Source organism: Protopterus annectens, chromosome 14.part0 (genome assembly GCF_019279795.1).
Source record: "Protopterus annectens isolate FY-2018-M chromosome 14.part0, PAN1.0, whole genome shotgun sequence".
Taxonomy (NCBI): Eukaryota; Metazoa; Chordata; order Ceratodontiformes; family Protopteridae; genus Protopterus; species Protopterus annectens.
Window position 1 is genome coordinate 486601507 of NC_056748.1, and position 18257 is coordinate 486619763.

The window sequence follows — 18257 nt, forward strand, 5'->3', positions numbered from 1 at the left end:
GCTCCTAATGCTGTTTAGCTCCAGCCTCCCAACCTTAGCTTTGGGACTCTACCCAAATATAATGACTGCAACAGTGAAATACGAAGAATATAGTACAGTTGTGTGCACTTAATAAATGTAGATGTTTGAGTGTATTCACTGTTGCAATCCAGGTTACCCACCCGCCATCCCCCTTTCTTCTGATGGAACCTACCTTTCCTTCTCTGATTTATACAACCTATGTGGTGTATTTGCTTGTAGATGAAGGTAATGTTTATATTGGTGCATGTATTTATATATATATATATATATATATATATATATATATATATGCACACATAAATTTTGGCTACCCTTTTAGGGGGCACCTGACATCTGGGGCAAGGAAAACTAAAGAAAATGGCGTTGGCCGCATATTTTATAAACCTGACGTCAGAGATGGGGCGACAGCGGCCGACGCAGGACCCAAGACTTTGGAATTCAGGCCGGCTGAGGGCAACCTGCCAGCAGGATTACCCAAATGTAATGACTGCAACAGTGAATACACACTCTAACATCTACATTTATGGTAAGTGTACACAACTGTACCTTTTAGCTACTTTTCTGTGTGTGTGTGTGTGTGTGTGTGTGTGTGTGTGTGTGTGTGTGTGTGTGTGTGTGTGTGTGTATGTGTGTGTATATATATATATATATATATATATATATATATATATATATAAATCTAAGCCTGTTTCCTACCTTTCCTGTAACTAGTGTAGTCCAGATTCAGATTTGCTGTATCCAGGACTGTATGTAAGCTTCTGAGCCCCTCCAAGCTTTGTGTGTTGGAGGGAAGCCGCCTAGCTTATCTGTGGGAGTGGTAAGCACTAGGAAACCTATCTACCACATAAGGAGTGGTTCTGGCCCAGAAATTGTAGTTATTGGCCGTTTTGGCAGTTTTTCCATGTCTCTCAACTTTCTGATTTAAAAAACTGCATTTGCACTTGTTTCCCCCCTTTCCTGTAACTAGTTTAGTCCAGATACAGATTCTTAGTTTTAGCACTTGAATTTGCTTATTCATGATCAGCACTTAAGAACTTGTAAGCACTAAATAACCTACTAATTTTATTATTTTTATTTATTTGTTTATTTTACATTTGTTGACTGGGCTAGTCCAACTGGATATATGTCCATTTTCAGTGGAGGCCCGGGGAGAAAAGCTCCAACATTGATGGAAAAACATAAACATGGCATAAGAACAATATATTTGTAATCCTAGAACACATTTGTAAACAACTTGTAGAGTATTCTTACAAGACTAAAGAGCATTAAAAACATAGATTTAGAGATCAGGTACTTAACATCAATTAAAAAAGAAAGAATAATATACATTAACTGGAAGTATGTATATAGAGGGATGAGCAAGCAGTTTTAAGATGCAATTCTTTGGTGGTGTAGTTAAGAGCAGGATTAAGTTGATATAAGAGCAAGATTAATCCGTTGCAGCAGGATTACGATGATACAGATGTTGAAGACTAACGCATACTGTTGACAGCTAAGAGAGCAGGTTAAAACTCTGAGTTGGTTATATAGAAAGACTCCGTAATTACAGAGTTGGTTAGCTAACTTGCATATAAGCTGTAAGGTTAATGAAAGGTACTGGCAGTGCAGTAGTACTATGAACAGTGAAGGTGAGAGTAGTACTACAGCACTCAACCTTCCTCATTACCTAGAGAAAAACTGTTTTGGTACTTACTTTCCTCACTTGCTTAGAGAAAAACAACTCTTGTACTCATTTTCCTCACTTATCTAGAGGAAAATATTTTTTTATTCAGGCATGTCCAAGGGTCAGCTCCCAGTGTTCTCTCCTGTCTATCTGATGAATCTGGGCATCGTGGGGCAATGTATAAATTGCCTCATGTACACAGACAACCCTCTCCTCCTACCACCCAACACTACACCTGTGAGAGATGCACTTATCTAGCCAAACTGGAGGTAAAGCTCTCTCCAACCAAGACTGAACTTGCCAGGCAAGAGGAGAAGGTAAACACTTGCACCACACCACACTCATCACATAGTCTCACTAAGTCTACACCATCAAAATCCACACACAGAAACAAAAAAACATTCGCGGAGGCACTCAATAATAATCTGCTCAAGCAACAGACACCTCCAAAGCAGAAATGCAAGCACCCTCCACCACCCAGCACAACCCAAATGACACACAGCCCGCAGACTCGGTGTGCCACTCAACCACAGCCAATAAGGCAAAACAATGTACCCAGCACACTAGTCATAGGTGACTCTATAGTCAGGCACACTGATGTCCCACTCACCAGGCTAAACAAGGAGAAAGGTTACTGTCAGCTGCCTGTCGGGTGCCAAGATCCGTCAAATAACCCACGCACTCTGGTCACTCCACAACAAGTACAAATATGACTCTGTCATTGTCCATGTTGGTGTGAAAGACCCGAGATGTACCACCATGGACTACATGGAAAGAATCATGGAAGAGCTCTCCGATCTTGTAGCCCAGGCAGGTATGACCCTAGCCCTGAGTAGCATTCTGCCATCACCCAGAATGATGCAGCAGTACAAGGACAAAATAATTGACTTCAACAATTGGCTAAGCTTGTGGTGTCATTCTAAAGGGATCCAGTATCTGCCTGCCTGGGATGACATGGTCGACAGACCACGATGCTTTGCCAGAGATGGCCTGCACCTGTCACCCCTGGGATTCCGGATGCTGGCTAAGGTTCTTGCCACCCCTATAGTGCTTTTTTTTAGGCAAGGTTCAAATGACAAATTCTCCACCGTAACAGGAACAGGCTAGCAAAAACTGAGGGTGATGCTACTCAATGCTAGAAGTCTAAATCTCTAAATGCACTCACTCGAGGCACTCCTTAAATTGCAGAACATCGATATCTGTGCAGTGACTGAGATCTGGTTCAAGGCTCCAGAGAGCACCCCTGCACTACCAGGCTATAACTCATACCACACTTTTTGGCCATGTAACCTGGACCGGAACACCAAAGGTGGAGGTGTGTCCATATTCATTAAGGGTATCCACACCTCCAGGCTAGTTGCTCAGCATAATGCAGCCGAGGTTATCCAAGTGCAACTAACTCTGGGCAAAACTGCAATCCAAATTGTAGCTTGCTACAAATCACCCACCATGCCCCAGGATTCCCACTCCTCTTTTCTTGATGTACTGGAAAATATTAGGGTTCAACCAAACACCCTAATGGGTGATTTCAGCTACCCCACCATTAACTGGGAAAACTACTCGTGTACCAGCTCCTTCACTCAATGCTTTCTGGAATTCATAAACTCCAATGCCCTGGATCAATTTATCCACACCCCCAACGGGGGTAACAGTATCCTAGATCTAGTCATTACCAACATGAGTGACCAGTGTTCCACACCTGAAGTCGACGCCTCATTGGTCTGATCCGACCATAAGCTAATTACCTTAGATATCCACATCCTGCCCCCACCCCCCATTAAGGAAACCATGGTAAAAAATTTCTCCAAAGCCAACGTCATGCTTAAGACAGAAGTGGTGAACTTCATAACACCCATGCAGATGGACAATACAGTTACGACTACTGAATCCTACACAATTGCACTTTATAAGCACTTACACGAGTGCATGGATCGTGCTATCCCAAACGGAACCAAGACGCTATCCTCCAAAAAAAGGAAGCCAATCTGGTGGTCCCCTGCCATAAACAAACTGTACAACAGAAGGAAGAAACTGATGCAAAAGAGAGTAGGTACTAGGCAATCGGCGGAGAGTGGATGAGCATCCTGGTCAGCCTCGGTAAGAAGCTGCGATCCCTGCTAAAATCCTCCAAAGCTAGTTATGAAAACAAAATCGTCACGGATTTCTAAAGACAGTCACAAAGCATTCTATAGCTATGTCAAGAATCTCAATGGCAACACTCAGATCTGCTATGAGTTACAGCACAATGGCACTAAATATACAGACCCAACTGATATTGCAAACATCCTTGCAGATAGGTTCAGTGCTAACTTTACCCCCCTCTCACCCCCTAAAGAGCACATCTCTATACTGGAAGAATGCAAAGTTCCTGTAATTACGGCTGCACAGGTAAAGACCACAGTCTCCAAAACCAAGAACACAGCATTCATGGGACCAGACAACATCCCAGGCTGCGTTCTACATGAACTACAGAATGAACTGGCACCCCACCTAAGTACCATGTTCAATCATAGCCTCACCTCAGGCTTTGTGCCTGCTGAAGGGCGCACAGCAATGGTTTTCCCACTCCACAAGGGGGGAGCCAATATGGACCCCGGGAACTAATGCCCCATTAGCCTTGTGAGCCTGGTCTGCAAGGCCATGGAACGTATCATCATGGAACTTATAAACAAAGACATTGGTAATCTCCAAACTCTGGACCCCACCCAGTTCTGGTTTGTAAAAGGCAGATCATGTCTTCTAAACCTGATAGACTTCTTTGAAGCAGTCACCAAAGCTGTAGATGAGGGTAAGGTGGTTCACACAGCCTATCTAGATCTTGCCAAGGCTTTCGACACCATCCCCCACTCCGGAATTATAGATAAACTCACTAAACTAGATATAAATCCCTATGTCACAAGATGGTTTGCCAACTGGCTCACTGACAGAACCCACACTGTGAAAGTAGCAGACTCCAAATCCGACTTCAGACCAGTGACAAGTGGAATACCACAGGGTTCAGTCTTGGATCCTCTCCTATTTGGTATCTACTTCTCTGAAGTACAGGTTAACACAGAAGGTCTTTGTCTAACGAAGTTCGCAGATGACTGCAAACTGGGAGCCATAATCGAAACTCCAAACTATGTGGACATCCTACAAAAGGGCCTCACTGAGACAGATGCCTGGTGTCAAAGCCATGGCCTCAAGCTCAATACCAAAAAGTGCATTGTCATCCCCTTTGGTAAAAACTCTGTACCCATGAACTGCATCATAGGCGGTAGTATACTTAACACCGAAAGTGTGATAAGAGACCTTGGGACACAGGTGGACAGTAGTCTCTCCTTTGATAATCACATCACCACAGTAGTCAGGAAATCCTTCTATGTGGCACACCTCATCCCTAAAAGTTTCTCATCCAGAAAAAGAGGTCATTGTTCCCCTCTACTCATCACTCATTAGACCCATTACAGAGTACGACGCCCCTTTTGGTATGTGCCTCACATGACATCTACAACAACTGGAAAGGCCGTAGAAATACCTCACAGAGGATTAACGGCCTCAAACAGATGCCCTACGCAGACAGTCTCAAAACTCCAGCTTTACTCCTTCGTATATTGCCTACTCATAGGTGATCTCTGCCTAACATACAAAGCTATGTCAAACCCAGAGCTGTTGGACACGCTCCACTTAAAGAAATCCCAATCCCTCCAAGCTACACGCTCTAGGGACCTAAACGTTGTCACCACAATAAACCGAACAATGCGGAGGGACAGATTCCTGTCCCAGAGACTTCCCATACTCTGGAATAAACTACCTATCTATATCAAACAAAGCTCCTCATTAGCAGTCTTCAAGAAGAATCTTGATGATTGGATGGGAAATAGGAAATTCACCCTGGGGATCACTTCTGTGGCTCGACAGTGGCACAGGAAAATAATTTTCTTGGGTGGTAAGCCAGGGTACCTTTTTGTCTGGGCTTGTATAGGCCCCAGGGCCGATAGCCTAGTACCTACCTATAACGTATATGCATTCTGATATGGCTGTTTCTGATTGTGGTGGATGATGTATAGTTTAACCTTGTCTGAGCTTTTTCGCTGGAAAACTCAATATTACAGTGGCATAATTTGCATTGTATTGTACTGTTGGCCTTTGTTATTATTTCTGCATTACTTGCACTTATCAGGTAGGTTAAATAAGTTGTAGAACTAAGTGTAGGTGCTTTTAACAATGCCCTCTTAATGATGCACATGTGTGTTGTGGGAGGGATGGCACACTGCGTTTGCAGAGATGGAACCTTTTATGACCTGTAGGAACTATATTATCTGCATGGAAAGTTATGTTCTATTAAATTTCATTAAATTTCGCTGACAGCAGAAGAAAAGATTGCTTGTCTGGTTTGGCCTTTGTATGTGCAGTTAACATCCTTTAGCTGCCCCACCCTTGCTTTCCTTCCTTGTTCATAGGTGTGTACTAGGCTAATGGCCCTGGAGCCTTTACAAGCCTAGCCCATAGGATTACCCTGGCATCATGCCACCCGACCTTAGTTCCCAGTGCCTCTTTCGAGTAAAGCCACTGGTGTGATCCCTGGGGTGAATTTTCTATTTCCCATCCACTCCTCAAGATTTCTCTTGATGAGGGCCAGTAAGGTACTCTGCTTGACATGTATGGGAAATCTGTTCCATAGCATGGGCAATCTCTGGGTTATGAACACGCCCCTCCAGCACGTTCTGTTGATTGTGGTAATGAGGTTGAGGTCTCTCTAGCGTGTGGTGTGGAGGGATTGGGATTTCTTTAGATGTAGCATTTCTGACAGAGCTGGGTCAGACATGGCATTGTAAGTCAAGCAGAGATCGCTTCTAAGTAGGCGATATGAGACTGAGAATAGTTGGAGTTTTTTCAGTCTGTCCATATAGGACAAATGTTTAAGGCCTAGGATCCTCTTTGTGAGGTACTTTTGCAGCCTCTCCAGTTGTTGCATGTGTTTAGTGAGGTACATGCCAAATGGGGCAGTGTACTCAATGATTGTCCTAGTGAGGGAAGAGTAGAGGGAGACTATTACCTCTTTCTTCCTGGATGCAAAACTCTTAGTAATGAGATGTGCCACATAGAAGGACTTTCTGACCACAGTGGCAGTGTGGTGGTCAAAAGAGAGGTTGCTGTCAACCTGTGTTCCCACATCTCTTATAATGCCTTCTGTGTTCAGTGAATAGTGAACTACCATTGATGTGGTAATTAATGGGAACCGAGTTTTTCCCCAAAGGGGTTGGCAAATTTTTTTGCATTGAGCTCAAGGTCATGGTTCTGACACCAGTCGTTGGTCTCAGTGAGACCTTTCTCTAGGATGTCAACATCACTTGGGGAGTTAATAATAACTCCCAACTTGCAGTCATCTGCAAACCTAGTCAGCCAGAGTCCATTCGTGTTGGTCTGGACTTTAGAGAAGTAGATACCAAATTGGAGAGGACCCAGGACCAAACCCTGTGGGACTCCACTCATGACTGGTCGGTAGTCTCACTTGAGTCAGCTACTTTCACACTGTGGATTCCACCTGTGAGCCCAGGTTGAGCAGGCATGATCTACCCTTCTCAAAACCAAATTGTGTGGGATCCAGAGTTTGGAGAATACCTGTATCCTTGTTTATTAAGTCCATGATGATGCATTCCATAGCTTTGCATATCAGGCTCATCAGACTAATGGGGTGGTAGTTCCCAGGGTCTGTATTCGCTCCTCCTTTGTGGAAAGTGATGACTGTAGCAGTGCACCATTCGGTAGAGAAAAAGCCTGAGGTGAGGCTTTTATTGAATAGGGCACACAGGTGAGGTGCGAGTTCACTCTATTGTTCATGTATAACATAGCCAGATATATTGTCAGGGTCCCATAGAAGCTGTATCCTTGGCCTTGGACAGTGCTGTTTTAACCTGTGCAGCAGTAATTAAGGGTGCCTGGCAATCTACTGGTATTGTGACTGGTCCTTTGGGGGGGGAGAGGGATAAAGTTGGCACTGAATCTGTCGGCCAGTATATTGGCAATATTTGCCCCTTACTCTCCACCTTCAGTGTGAACCAAATCTTTTTTTTTTTTTTGCAGTCTTTATTATTTTTTTTACTCACGTGTGTGTGTGTATCCTATATATATATATATATATATATATATATATATATATATATATATATATATATATGTATATATATATATGTATGTATATATATATATATATATATATATATATATACACATATACATATATATATATATACATATATATATATATATATATATATATATATATATATATATATACATATATTTGCATCTATTCATGGACATACAATTAATGAGGCTTTTGAATTATTTGTTATCTTTGCTTCAAACTATTCTTTAACATAATATTTATTGTTAGCGTTATATTGTAGTTTTTCTGTACATAAGGTTCTGCATCCTTGGGTAATTAATTGTACCTCTAGTAGGCTATTACAATATATTTGATGCTGCATATGCTATTGTAATATTCTTGTCTGCTATAGCCTGTATCGGTTAGACTGTGCTGGATTCATGTCCAGCACACTTATTTTATCCTATGTATTTGTTACAAGGAATTCCCATGCAATCAGATTAGAGTTAATTAGTGTGTATTTATTCCTTATATTTTTAATAAATATGTAGTTCTTTAGTTGTATATACTATAGACTATTCACATTTATGTAAGGATATGATACAGCACTTTCTAGTATTTATTTATGGACATACAATTAATGAGGCTTTTGAATTATCTGCTATCTTTGCTTTAAACCATTCTTTAACATAATATTTATTGTTAGCCTTATATTGTAGTTTCTCTATACATAAGGTTCTGCACCCTTGGGTAATTAATTGTACCTCTAGTAGGCTAGTACAATATATTTGATGCTGCATATGCTATTTTACTATTTTAATATTCTTGTCTGCCATAGCCCGTATCGGTTAGACTGTGCTAGATTCATGTCCAATACATTTATTTTATCCTATGTATTTGTTACAAGGTATTCCTATGCAATCAGATTAGAGTCTATTAGTGTGTATTTATTCTTTATAAATATGTAGTTCTTTAGATGTATATACTATAGATTATTTATATTTATGTAGTTAAGGATATGATATAGCACTTTCCAGTATCTATGTCTTTGTGGTTCTTTCCCCCTTTTTTTGTATTTTTATATTTATTATATTTGTCATGGTAGTGAAATTGTTTATATTTTCTATATACCTATGCATATATTGGCGTAATATAGACATTTCCAATATGTTTGTTGTTTTTAGGTTGGTCTTTAAGACCTTTTCACACCCATATATATGCTATTTTAGCATACTCGTCCGTATCCTTACACATTGCCTTTAGCGATGTTATGGACGTTGGTTTTAGTTATTTAAATTTGAGCCTACGGATCTACATAGGAGATGGGATGATCCGGTGTTGCAGGTATGTCTGGCAGACATTATGATACCTCCAGTTTTTACATATTGTTTTTTCATTAAGTTTTTAATTCAAGTGTTATTTGTATATATAGTTGATTCTTTAATAATGTTATAAGGAATTGTTTGATTTCACATATTCACTGCACTGTCACTTTAAGCGCCTTCGCGCAGCACACCCGGAAATTGGTAGGAACTGTTTTTTGTTTTGAATCTTTTTAAAATTGGCGCTCTCACAGAGCATTGTTGTTTGTCTGATGAAGCGGCTTCTTACAGCCGTGAAAGCGCTTACGATTAAAGGATTTTGAACCGAATGGTTTTCGTTTTCTTCTCATTTTGGATTTGTATAAGGAAGCAGTTTGACAATTTTTTATGGTACAACAGTGGGTTATAGCTTGAGCACACGATACACGGAGGTTGGTCTGATACGATTATTGCAGCTACCATCTACAATATTTGGCGACAAGGTGGTTGGTAATGAGCTTGTAGCCTCTGTAATACGGAAGTGGTTTTACAGGACTTTATAGGTATTTTATACTTGGTTGACTTGGAATACGTATTTGTCCTTCACACGCCTACTACCACGGTTCGTTGCTTTTGTGGATTCTACATATTTTTGGGGCTTGGTGGTTTCTACTATATATATATATATATATATATATATATATATATATACATATACATATACATATACATATATATATATACATATACATATACATATACATATATATATATATACATATATATATATATATACACACACACACACACACACACGTTGCTGACTAGCTAGAGTAACTTTATAAAGCTGCTTGTTAAAATCCTTATGTAGCCCTGTTTGTGAACACTGCTATGCAGTGATTCGACCATGAAGAAATGCAAGTGCCAGTAATTTGTTGTTTATTATCTAGTGCTTTGCTGTTAACCTAGACTGGTCCAATTATAGTCTTACTTTTATTAACTTAGCTTTTATTTTGGTGGGTAGAAATGATGCAAACTTTTGGTATGAAGACATTCTGAAATAAAAAAAAAAAACTTTATTTTTCTTCACAAATCTTGAAGTCCTTGATATTGTATATGCTACTGTTTCCACTGCTGTGATAATTGCTAAGTTCCTTTGCATCATGAACAAAACACCATTGTATTGTCTAGTATGACTGGTATTTGCCAGAGCTGCTCAGCACGGCTTCAAGTTCACTCTTGTGTTTGCGAGGAGAGTGCGGCTTGAAAGTCTGTCGTTTGGAGTGAGGAGGGCACAATGACTCTGAAAAAGCTTGCTGCGTTACTGTAAGTATCCTTTTGCTAGAGTTTTGACATGGTGTAAGGCCAGTTATTTTGAAACTTTCACTGATGTGTTTGTAATTACTGAACTTGCAGCTTATCTAATTGTATTTTTGTTTTGTGGTCAGCAACAGTAGAGATTGATTTTACTTGTTTTTCTTGACTAACCACACAGTACATAACTGGACAGCATATAAACGGATATTGAAGGAAATTGCTGGAATCCTGGTTGCTTTTAAAGTTTATACTATTTGATGTCAAGTTTCTTAAGTTTTCTAGTCTAATTTCTAGCAATAAGGTTGAATATTTTTTTTGTCCATCTGGGTTTTCAACTCTGCTCAGGAGTCTCTCTCTTGGGGTATTACATTTTCTTCACACACATGCCAAAGTTTTTAGCTGAGCACTCCTTTATGATCAACGTCAACTTTGCCTACTTTTCTTCACAGGTAACCAGTGCTGATTTCAAGTTTTCAGAAATGCTTTCTTGCCACAACTTCATCAAGTACCTTACACCAGTCTTCCAAATGTCAGTTTCAGTATTTTTAGGGTTAAGCTTGGATAAGTCCACAGTAACTAGCGTGCTGGAGCTGGACCCAGTTGTTGGCATTGTTCCCCATCCCACTCCACTCTTCTTTAGAAATATCCCAGGATTAGACAATTTTGTTCTCTGCACCTCCAATCTGACAATTTAAATAGGACCTCTGGTAGAAACTTAGGTTCTGCTGGCAAATAGCCAGTTGGCTTCTTTTAGTGACAGTTACCCTACCTGTTAGATAAATTGCTTGACTGACTAAATAGCTTTATCTTACCTCATTCTGCACCTGTTTTGACTGGACTGCCTCTTCACTCAGACCACTTCAATCCTCATCTGTTCATTCTCTGAAATGGTGTGTCCTGTCTCCCCTGAGCCATCAGTGTTGTATCTTATTCTAATCTGTTTGTGATGTATTTATTAAAATGTGTAGTGATACTACTGAAGTACTTCACTGCCCTCCTTTGCCATCTTTCTTTAATGCTGTACCAGGTATGCTGTTAGTCATATTTGAAGACTGTATTCTGTTGCCTTCTCCTGAAGCGCCTCACTCTGATCCATGCCTGTAGAAAGTTAAGGTCGTCACAAATGGATACAGTACACTAAATCAGCTGACTCTCTTTAGCGGAATAATAATCAGCGTCCTGCCTGGGATCTCTCCTTATAGATCCCAGTATTCTGCCCGCCCTGCTCTCACACTCCTTGCTTAACTTTAGAGCATCTGTTACTTTTTATAGCGAAGTTCACTATCTCCTCTGTATGTTGTTGCTTGTACCCCCCCACCCACATATATATATATATATATTAATTATTTGGGGATTTGCTGTGTAAAAGTATTAATATGTATTGAATTTTAGACAATTTTTTTGAGTTTTGCCAAATGAGATTTCTCCATCTGCTTGCTTACATGATGCCTTCAACTAAAAAGGCAAACTTCCAGTCCATCTGTAATGTCAGTTATAAAGAAATTATGTCCAGTAGTGTATAGGTTTTAATGTGAACAACTATGTAGATGACAGTGGTCAGACCACTATGCCTGCATTTTTGTGTGTCATGGCCTTCTCTTATTAATTCATATAATCTTCTGTTTTCCGTGTTTATCTGTTAGGAGCTTTGCTCACTTCCGTTCTCTCGCCTGGTTGTTGATGTTACAGCAACAATTTTCCTACCAGTTCTGAGAATTTTAAGGTGAATCTCAGTAGATCTTATTTCCTTCTGCACCTATGTTTTACTTTCTTTTTTGCTCTAAAAGTCTACTTCTTTAAAATTATGATCTGTCGCATCATCCTTGTCACTCTGTTAGATTTGATAAATTATTTTTCTTTCTTTTGCTTCTTACTGAACAGAAGTAGTCAATGACCATCCTTTTTTCCCCACAGTCCTTTTCTTTCGACCCCCCCCCCCCCACACACAAGCTACAAAAATGTTTCATCACCCTTCTTAACTGAATAGTCTGTCTTTATTTTTGGACACTTGCCTTGCCATTTTTCTGCTTAAATTGATTTTTTTTTTTATCTCCCTACCTCCTTCCATGTTTCACTTAATAGTTTTATCTTATTTCTTCCCTGTTGTCTGCTGACCATCCTCTGTCTTCCTCTGTAGCCATTAAGGGCTTTGTGGTTAGGTCTTTTATTCCCAATCCCTGCTGGATGTGGAGGGAACCCCTATCACTGTAGAGAGGTTCTGTGCCCTCCCCCTGGCACGTGTGTGCTTCCACACACATTCCTATGGGGGCTATCATCACTGGCTTGAAATGTCAACCCCACAATACATGGTCCTGTGGCCAAATGTTGTTTGAGCAGTTCAGCAAGGGCTACTGAGCTGGATTGTGCCACTTCCTTCTACCCTGGTCAAACTTGACACATTTAGGATTTATTCCTGTATGCCACAGAACCAGTATAATTTGGTGTATCATTTCTTAAGTACCGTAGATTATAGGTATCAAAGTTCTGGCTCATGGGCTATTTGTGACCTGTTGTTACTTTTAGTCCAGCCCATAGAGCTTTTCCAAAATCCAGCCTGCTTTTGTTTAAAAAAAAATAATCCTGTCATACTCTGATACAAATCACATTGCTAAATGCCTATAGCAGCTTCTGTCTCATTGGCGTGACTTGGGAGCCAATAAATAAGAAGCAGAGACTTCTTGGAGCATAAAACAAACCAATAGCAAAAGCAATAGAATGTGACTGCTCTTACTATTGGTTTGTTTTGTTCTACAGGAAGTAGCAGTATGACTGCGTCTACTCAGCAGAGTTCTTGTACTGAGTAGATATTTCATATATAAAGTGATTCGCGCATCTCTATATATCAGGTTTGAATGATGTGGTAAATGACATGTGCAGGCGTATGAGGTACCCACTTTGAGTGTGTGACTTTTTCTGGGATTCCCCTCCCTGAAGGCTTTTTTTTTTTTTTTTTTTTTTGCCCTTGGCTTAGTAAAGTTGTTATCCAACACTAGAGCCATTTGAGATTGAGACCACTGCTGTGCATTTTTCTCTAATCTTCTGACACCACCTTATTTGAGAACCACTAATCTAGCATTGAGAGTATGATCTTCATCACCTCTAAGACTATTAAGGCTTCGTCAGCCTGACACCTAAAGCTCTGTCATCCTGCCTTAGGCCATCCCCGTTACTCATAATGCTGAGTGCTCAAGGCCCCATCTCCAGATCTTTAACATTGTATCACCACACTGTCCTCTGCAATTCCACCAAAGGTGAGTTTGTTTTATCTTGAACTGACATTACATGCATTTTGCTTTTCAGTATTTTTTGTGCTTATGTTTAGCATTTTTTATGCTCTTCTCTTTGTTAAATTGGTTTGTTTAGAATGTACAGTAAATCTGCACTCGTCATTTTTAATTAAATTTGCCTAGCTAAAACTGCAATGCATACATTCATATTGAATGTTGACTGAGAAAGGGTATACTGCTGTATAAGTTGTATGATTTGATAAAAAAATGTTTACTGTTGTACAACTGGAAAAATTTGGACTAATAATTTTATTTTGATACTTTGCTTCATACTTCAGATCACTGAGAAATTTTGAATTATCATGTCATCTAAGGTTAAAAGTCAAAATATATTTAGCTTTTGTTTTTCTTTTTTATATCAGGGACACCATCTGTAACATTGTCATTAGCAATGAATCCTCTCTTCGGAGCCAGCCAGTTATTTTCAATCCAGATTTCTTTGTGGAAAAGCTGAAACACGAAAAGCCTGATGTATTTATGGAATTGGTTGTCAGCAACATTACACGGTTAATTGATCTGCCTGGGACTGAGTTTGCAGAGCTGATAGGCGAAGCGGACCCAAAATTGCCTGTTTCTTCTTATTCAACTGCGTTTTTTCGCACCTTTAGCTTTTTAAAACGTAAAGGTAAGTGAGGGAGAATTACTTGTCTGTGTAAATCCTATCTTAGGGCTATGATGGGTTTTTGTGCTGGTCTATTTGGGCTTTGCATTAGAATGTGTAGGTAGATTTAATCTTGAGTTTAGAATGTAGATTGGCTGTTTGCTGTAGATGTCTTTAGTTGTTGAGTATATCCTTGCATATGCCTCTTATCTCAGTGAGGCTCCACTGCACTATGATCACATGTAGTTTGTGGTCATTTTGGACATATTTTTCTGTTGATAACTATATTAAAAGATTAGCTTCTTACTCATTTGTCAGAAACCGTCTTATTCACATGAGCATTTCATTGTTGAATACTGAAGTCTACAAACAAGCCTGAAAACAAATTGTTCCAAAGTAATGCATTTTTTGACATGTGACTGCACAGTATTTGTGACAATGTAGTGACACTGTAAGATTTTATAAGACTATGGAGGTAAAGCTTGAGAGAGAAAAAAGTTAAAAATTTAAAGGAAAATAACCCTATGTCTGACTTGGACAGAAAAGTTGAGACTTTAAGGGGAACCAGCTCTTCACTTTTCACCACTAATGGTAGAAGATCTTCAGTAGACCTTCAGAAGATCCCAAACAGGACGTATGTAGAGAACTGACAAGTTTAAAAAAAGAGGCATCTACATAAGAGTTTAAAAAATCCTATTCACCAGTGCAAGTTTTTCATGAGTTTTGTCAGGCATGTTTTGTTTCAGAGAGTTTCTCCTGGTGAACCTGAAAAACCCTCCACAGGAAAAAGAATTCCCTTGCACAGTTGACTATACTTATTGCCACCGATACCTTTGCTGAATGAGGGAGTGCAGGCAGTGACACCACTGCAGTCACTAGACTACCACCTAGTGCTGGGTCCTTGAAACAGAAGACACGGACCAAAACACAAAAGTAAAAGACATGTTGGCAGTCATAAATGCTCTCAATATTCACAATCCGCTATGGACCCCTGGACCAGTACAGGTAATTACAGACAGCACCACACTGAAGTAGTAGGCAAGGGGGACCAAATCTTGCCTTTTGTCCAGACTAGTCATGGTAGCGTAGGATATAGGATACTTTATATGTACCTTTCATTGAGGCAGAACAAAATTTTGTGGTAAACCAGCCAAGCAGGACAGACTCTTAAATGGAAACTAAATCAGTGTGTTTTCCAGAAATTGATCCACTTATGGGTAACACCTTAGGTCTTTTGCCTCCAGTTACAACAATCAGTTGGCAAAATTCTGCTTCAGGACTCCTGCAAGAAGGCCTAGAAAAATGGATGCATTAGCTTTTCCTTGAACCACTATGTTCTTGTATGCCTTTTACCCTTTCCCCTACTAATGGTGTCTGTCTCCTGGCCCAGGAAGCAGTGATTCTTCTACTGGAAATGGTCAGGTTATGGACCACAGTCTTCTTCTCGGACTGAACCTACTCGCACAAGGGTGATTGATACAGCCTGCCTCCAACTACAACTAACTGCCTTGGATGATACCCTTAATACCATTTCGGCAACAGTTTTCTAAGGATGCGCAGCAAGTATGAAAGGAAGCAAGAAAACCTCCTACTAGAAAATTCTACATTAGTGAATGGGGGAAAAAAATTCTAGTTGATGTTAAGACAAGAATCTGGACCGGACCCTTTTATGGCTACTGTTTCTATGGTTCTAAATTTTGTTGAGTTTGTCCTTACTATTCTGTCAAGGTAGATCTGTCAGGCATTTTTGCTTACCTGTCCATGGATCTCCTCTTTCAGTGCAATCTAATGTGAAAACGTTTTTGATGAGGCTGTTGCATACTAAGCCTCAAAGAAAACCGGTATCCCCTCCTTGGGATCCTAGAGTAAAAAAAAAATAGATTTTTTTTTTTAGTTATAAGGCAGGGTTTTCCTTTATCTGTTTTCTGAATTATTTTAACATCTCAAAATCACTCTTACCGCTTCTTACAGAATTTTAATGTTTTCTGCAAAATGTCCGTCAATGTGGCTTGACTTCTCAACATGGTCTTATTTTTCTTCAAGTCTTTCTCTTTCTCATAATTCATTTCACGTCTGCTTTATACGAGTCATGCTACACATAAGGAAGTAATGGTGTACTCCCATCCCATTTGCATGTAATGGGATTAATATCAGTCACTGTCATCTTATATACTGTCTGTAACAGGACTGCTTATTTTATTTCTTGAATGATCCTTATTTGTGTGTGTTTTAGGGTTTGTTTTATAGTATACTAAGGAATTGTACAGCTGCAGCCAAAACAGTTGCTAAATTGCAGGCCTTTGTTCAAAGTATCTTTTTGTAGTCCAGGATGAATTGACAACCTCTCCCCCTACACTTTGGTAAAAGTGCTTGTACTTTACAAGCGTTACAAGAAGAAATATTTTCTAACTTTTCTCAATGTCCCAGACCTTTTTGATGCTACATTTTAAGTCATCTTAAAATGTAAAGTAGTATAAGCAAACATTTAAAGTTTAAGGCTTGGCATGTCAATACTGTGATGCTGTTTATGTAAATCTGTCAAAAGAGCTGACAGCTGTGTTTGAACCATTGACTGATTTAATTGCTGTGTTTTGCTGTGAAAGGCATGGCTACATTGAAAGCAGCCGTGAATGGTGCAAGTTCTGTTAATCTGCAATAAAGAGAATGGAAAATAGTTTCACACCTCTCTTGTCTTGTTTACAGCAACCTGAGCTCCTGACTATAAATTTCAGTTTGTCTGTGGTATGTCATGGAGTTGTAGACAAATTCCTCTGCCACTTTTGTGAGAAGAAAAAAGTGGCTGGTCTCTCTCTCTTCCTTTGATACCAAAGTGGGAAATGGAAAGTTTTATAAAGTGCAAGTGGGTTTCAGGTACCTATACAGTACTGGAATCATATTGTAGAGAGAAAACAACCTAATAGTTGTTAAACTATATGAGAAGGTGGAGTTTTCCTTTAATTTTGTTGTAAAACAGACAGTCTGGTTCAAATGGATCAAGAGTTAATCGGCTAACTTGAGGTTCTTACAATGGAAACGAGGATCTTTAACCATGGATATGCACTTCTATCTTTGCAGCCAGTTTGGTGGATATGGGCATCCTGAAGCAATTGTCTCATGTTTACTGACAACCACTTAAATTGATATAGTATGTGAGAAAATATAGCTACACAATGTCACTGGAAGCAAGGCTGTCATATTCACTCGCTTATACCAAACAGGTTATCAGAAACAGACACGTTCTGCACCCACCGTGGACCGTATAGACGAGACACACAGACCCACATATATTGGGGCTCTTAAATGTAATCTTCCTAATCCTCAAAGGCTTCCCAGATGATGTACTTACAATAAGTATCAACAAGTATTCTCAGCAACCTCAAATGCCCACTACCAGAACAACACCCACCCCCAACACATAAAGCCACATCTCACGGCATCTCAACTTTTAAGCCTATAAGGCAAGCCACCCACATAGCCCAATATTTTCATCATAGGGGACTCCATTGTGAAAGGGACAGATGTCCCACTCATCAGGTGGAGTAAAGAGAGTGTCACGGTGAGTTTGCCAGATTATGCGAGCACTCTGGTCATTGAACCACAGATATCAACATGACTAGGTCATAGCCCATATGGTTGTAAATGACCTGAGATGCACCTCCCTGGGCTATATGAAGAGACATCATTGATCATAGGAGGTTGCTAGGCTAATGGCCCTGGGGCCCTTACAAGCCTGGCCAAGAGTTTATCCCTAAAAAAGAAACCTCAGTCAGCACTTGTCGGCCCTGTCAATGAGGGACAAAGTTGGAACCCCTTGGACAAATTTGTGATTTCCCATCCACTCATCAACATTGCGCTTGAAGGGGGTCAGTGAGGTACTATGTTTGACATGTATGGGAAGTCTATTCCAGAGACTGGGCAGTTTCTGGGAGACAAACCTGTCTCTCCAGGAGGCTTTGTTGATGTCGCATATTAGATT

The 18257-nt window shown here is 39.9% G+C and overlaps 1 protein-coding gene across 1 annotated transcript in view; it reads left to right on the top strand.

Annotated features, from left to right (window-relative positions):
- The window catches only part of ARHGAP19 (Rho GTPase activating protein 19), a gene marked incomplete in the record, with an annotated part of 961985 nt that overhangs the window by 85672 nt on the left and 858056 nt on the right, over positions 1-18257 (top strand). Inside the window, 1 exon segment of the mRNA XM_044056243.1 lies at positions 14043-14305. Coding sequence (XP_043912178.1) covers positions 14043-14305 — 263 coding nt within the window.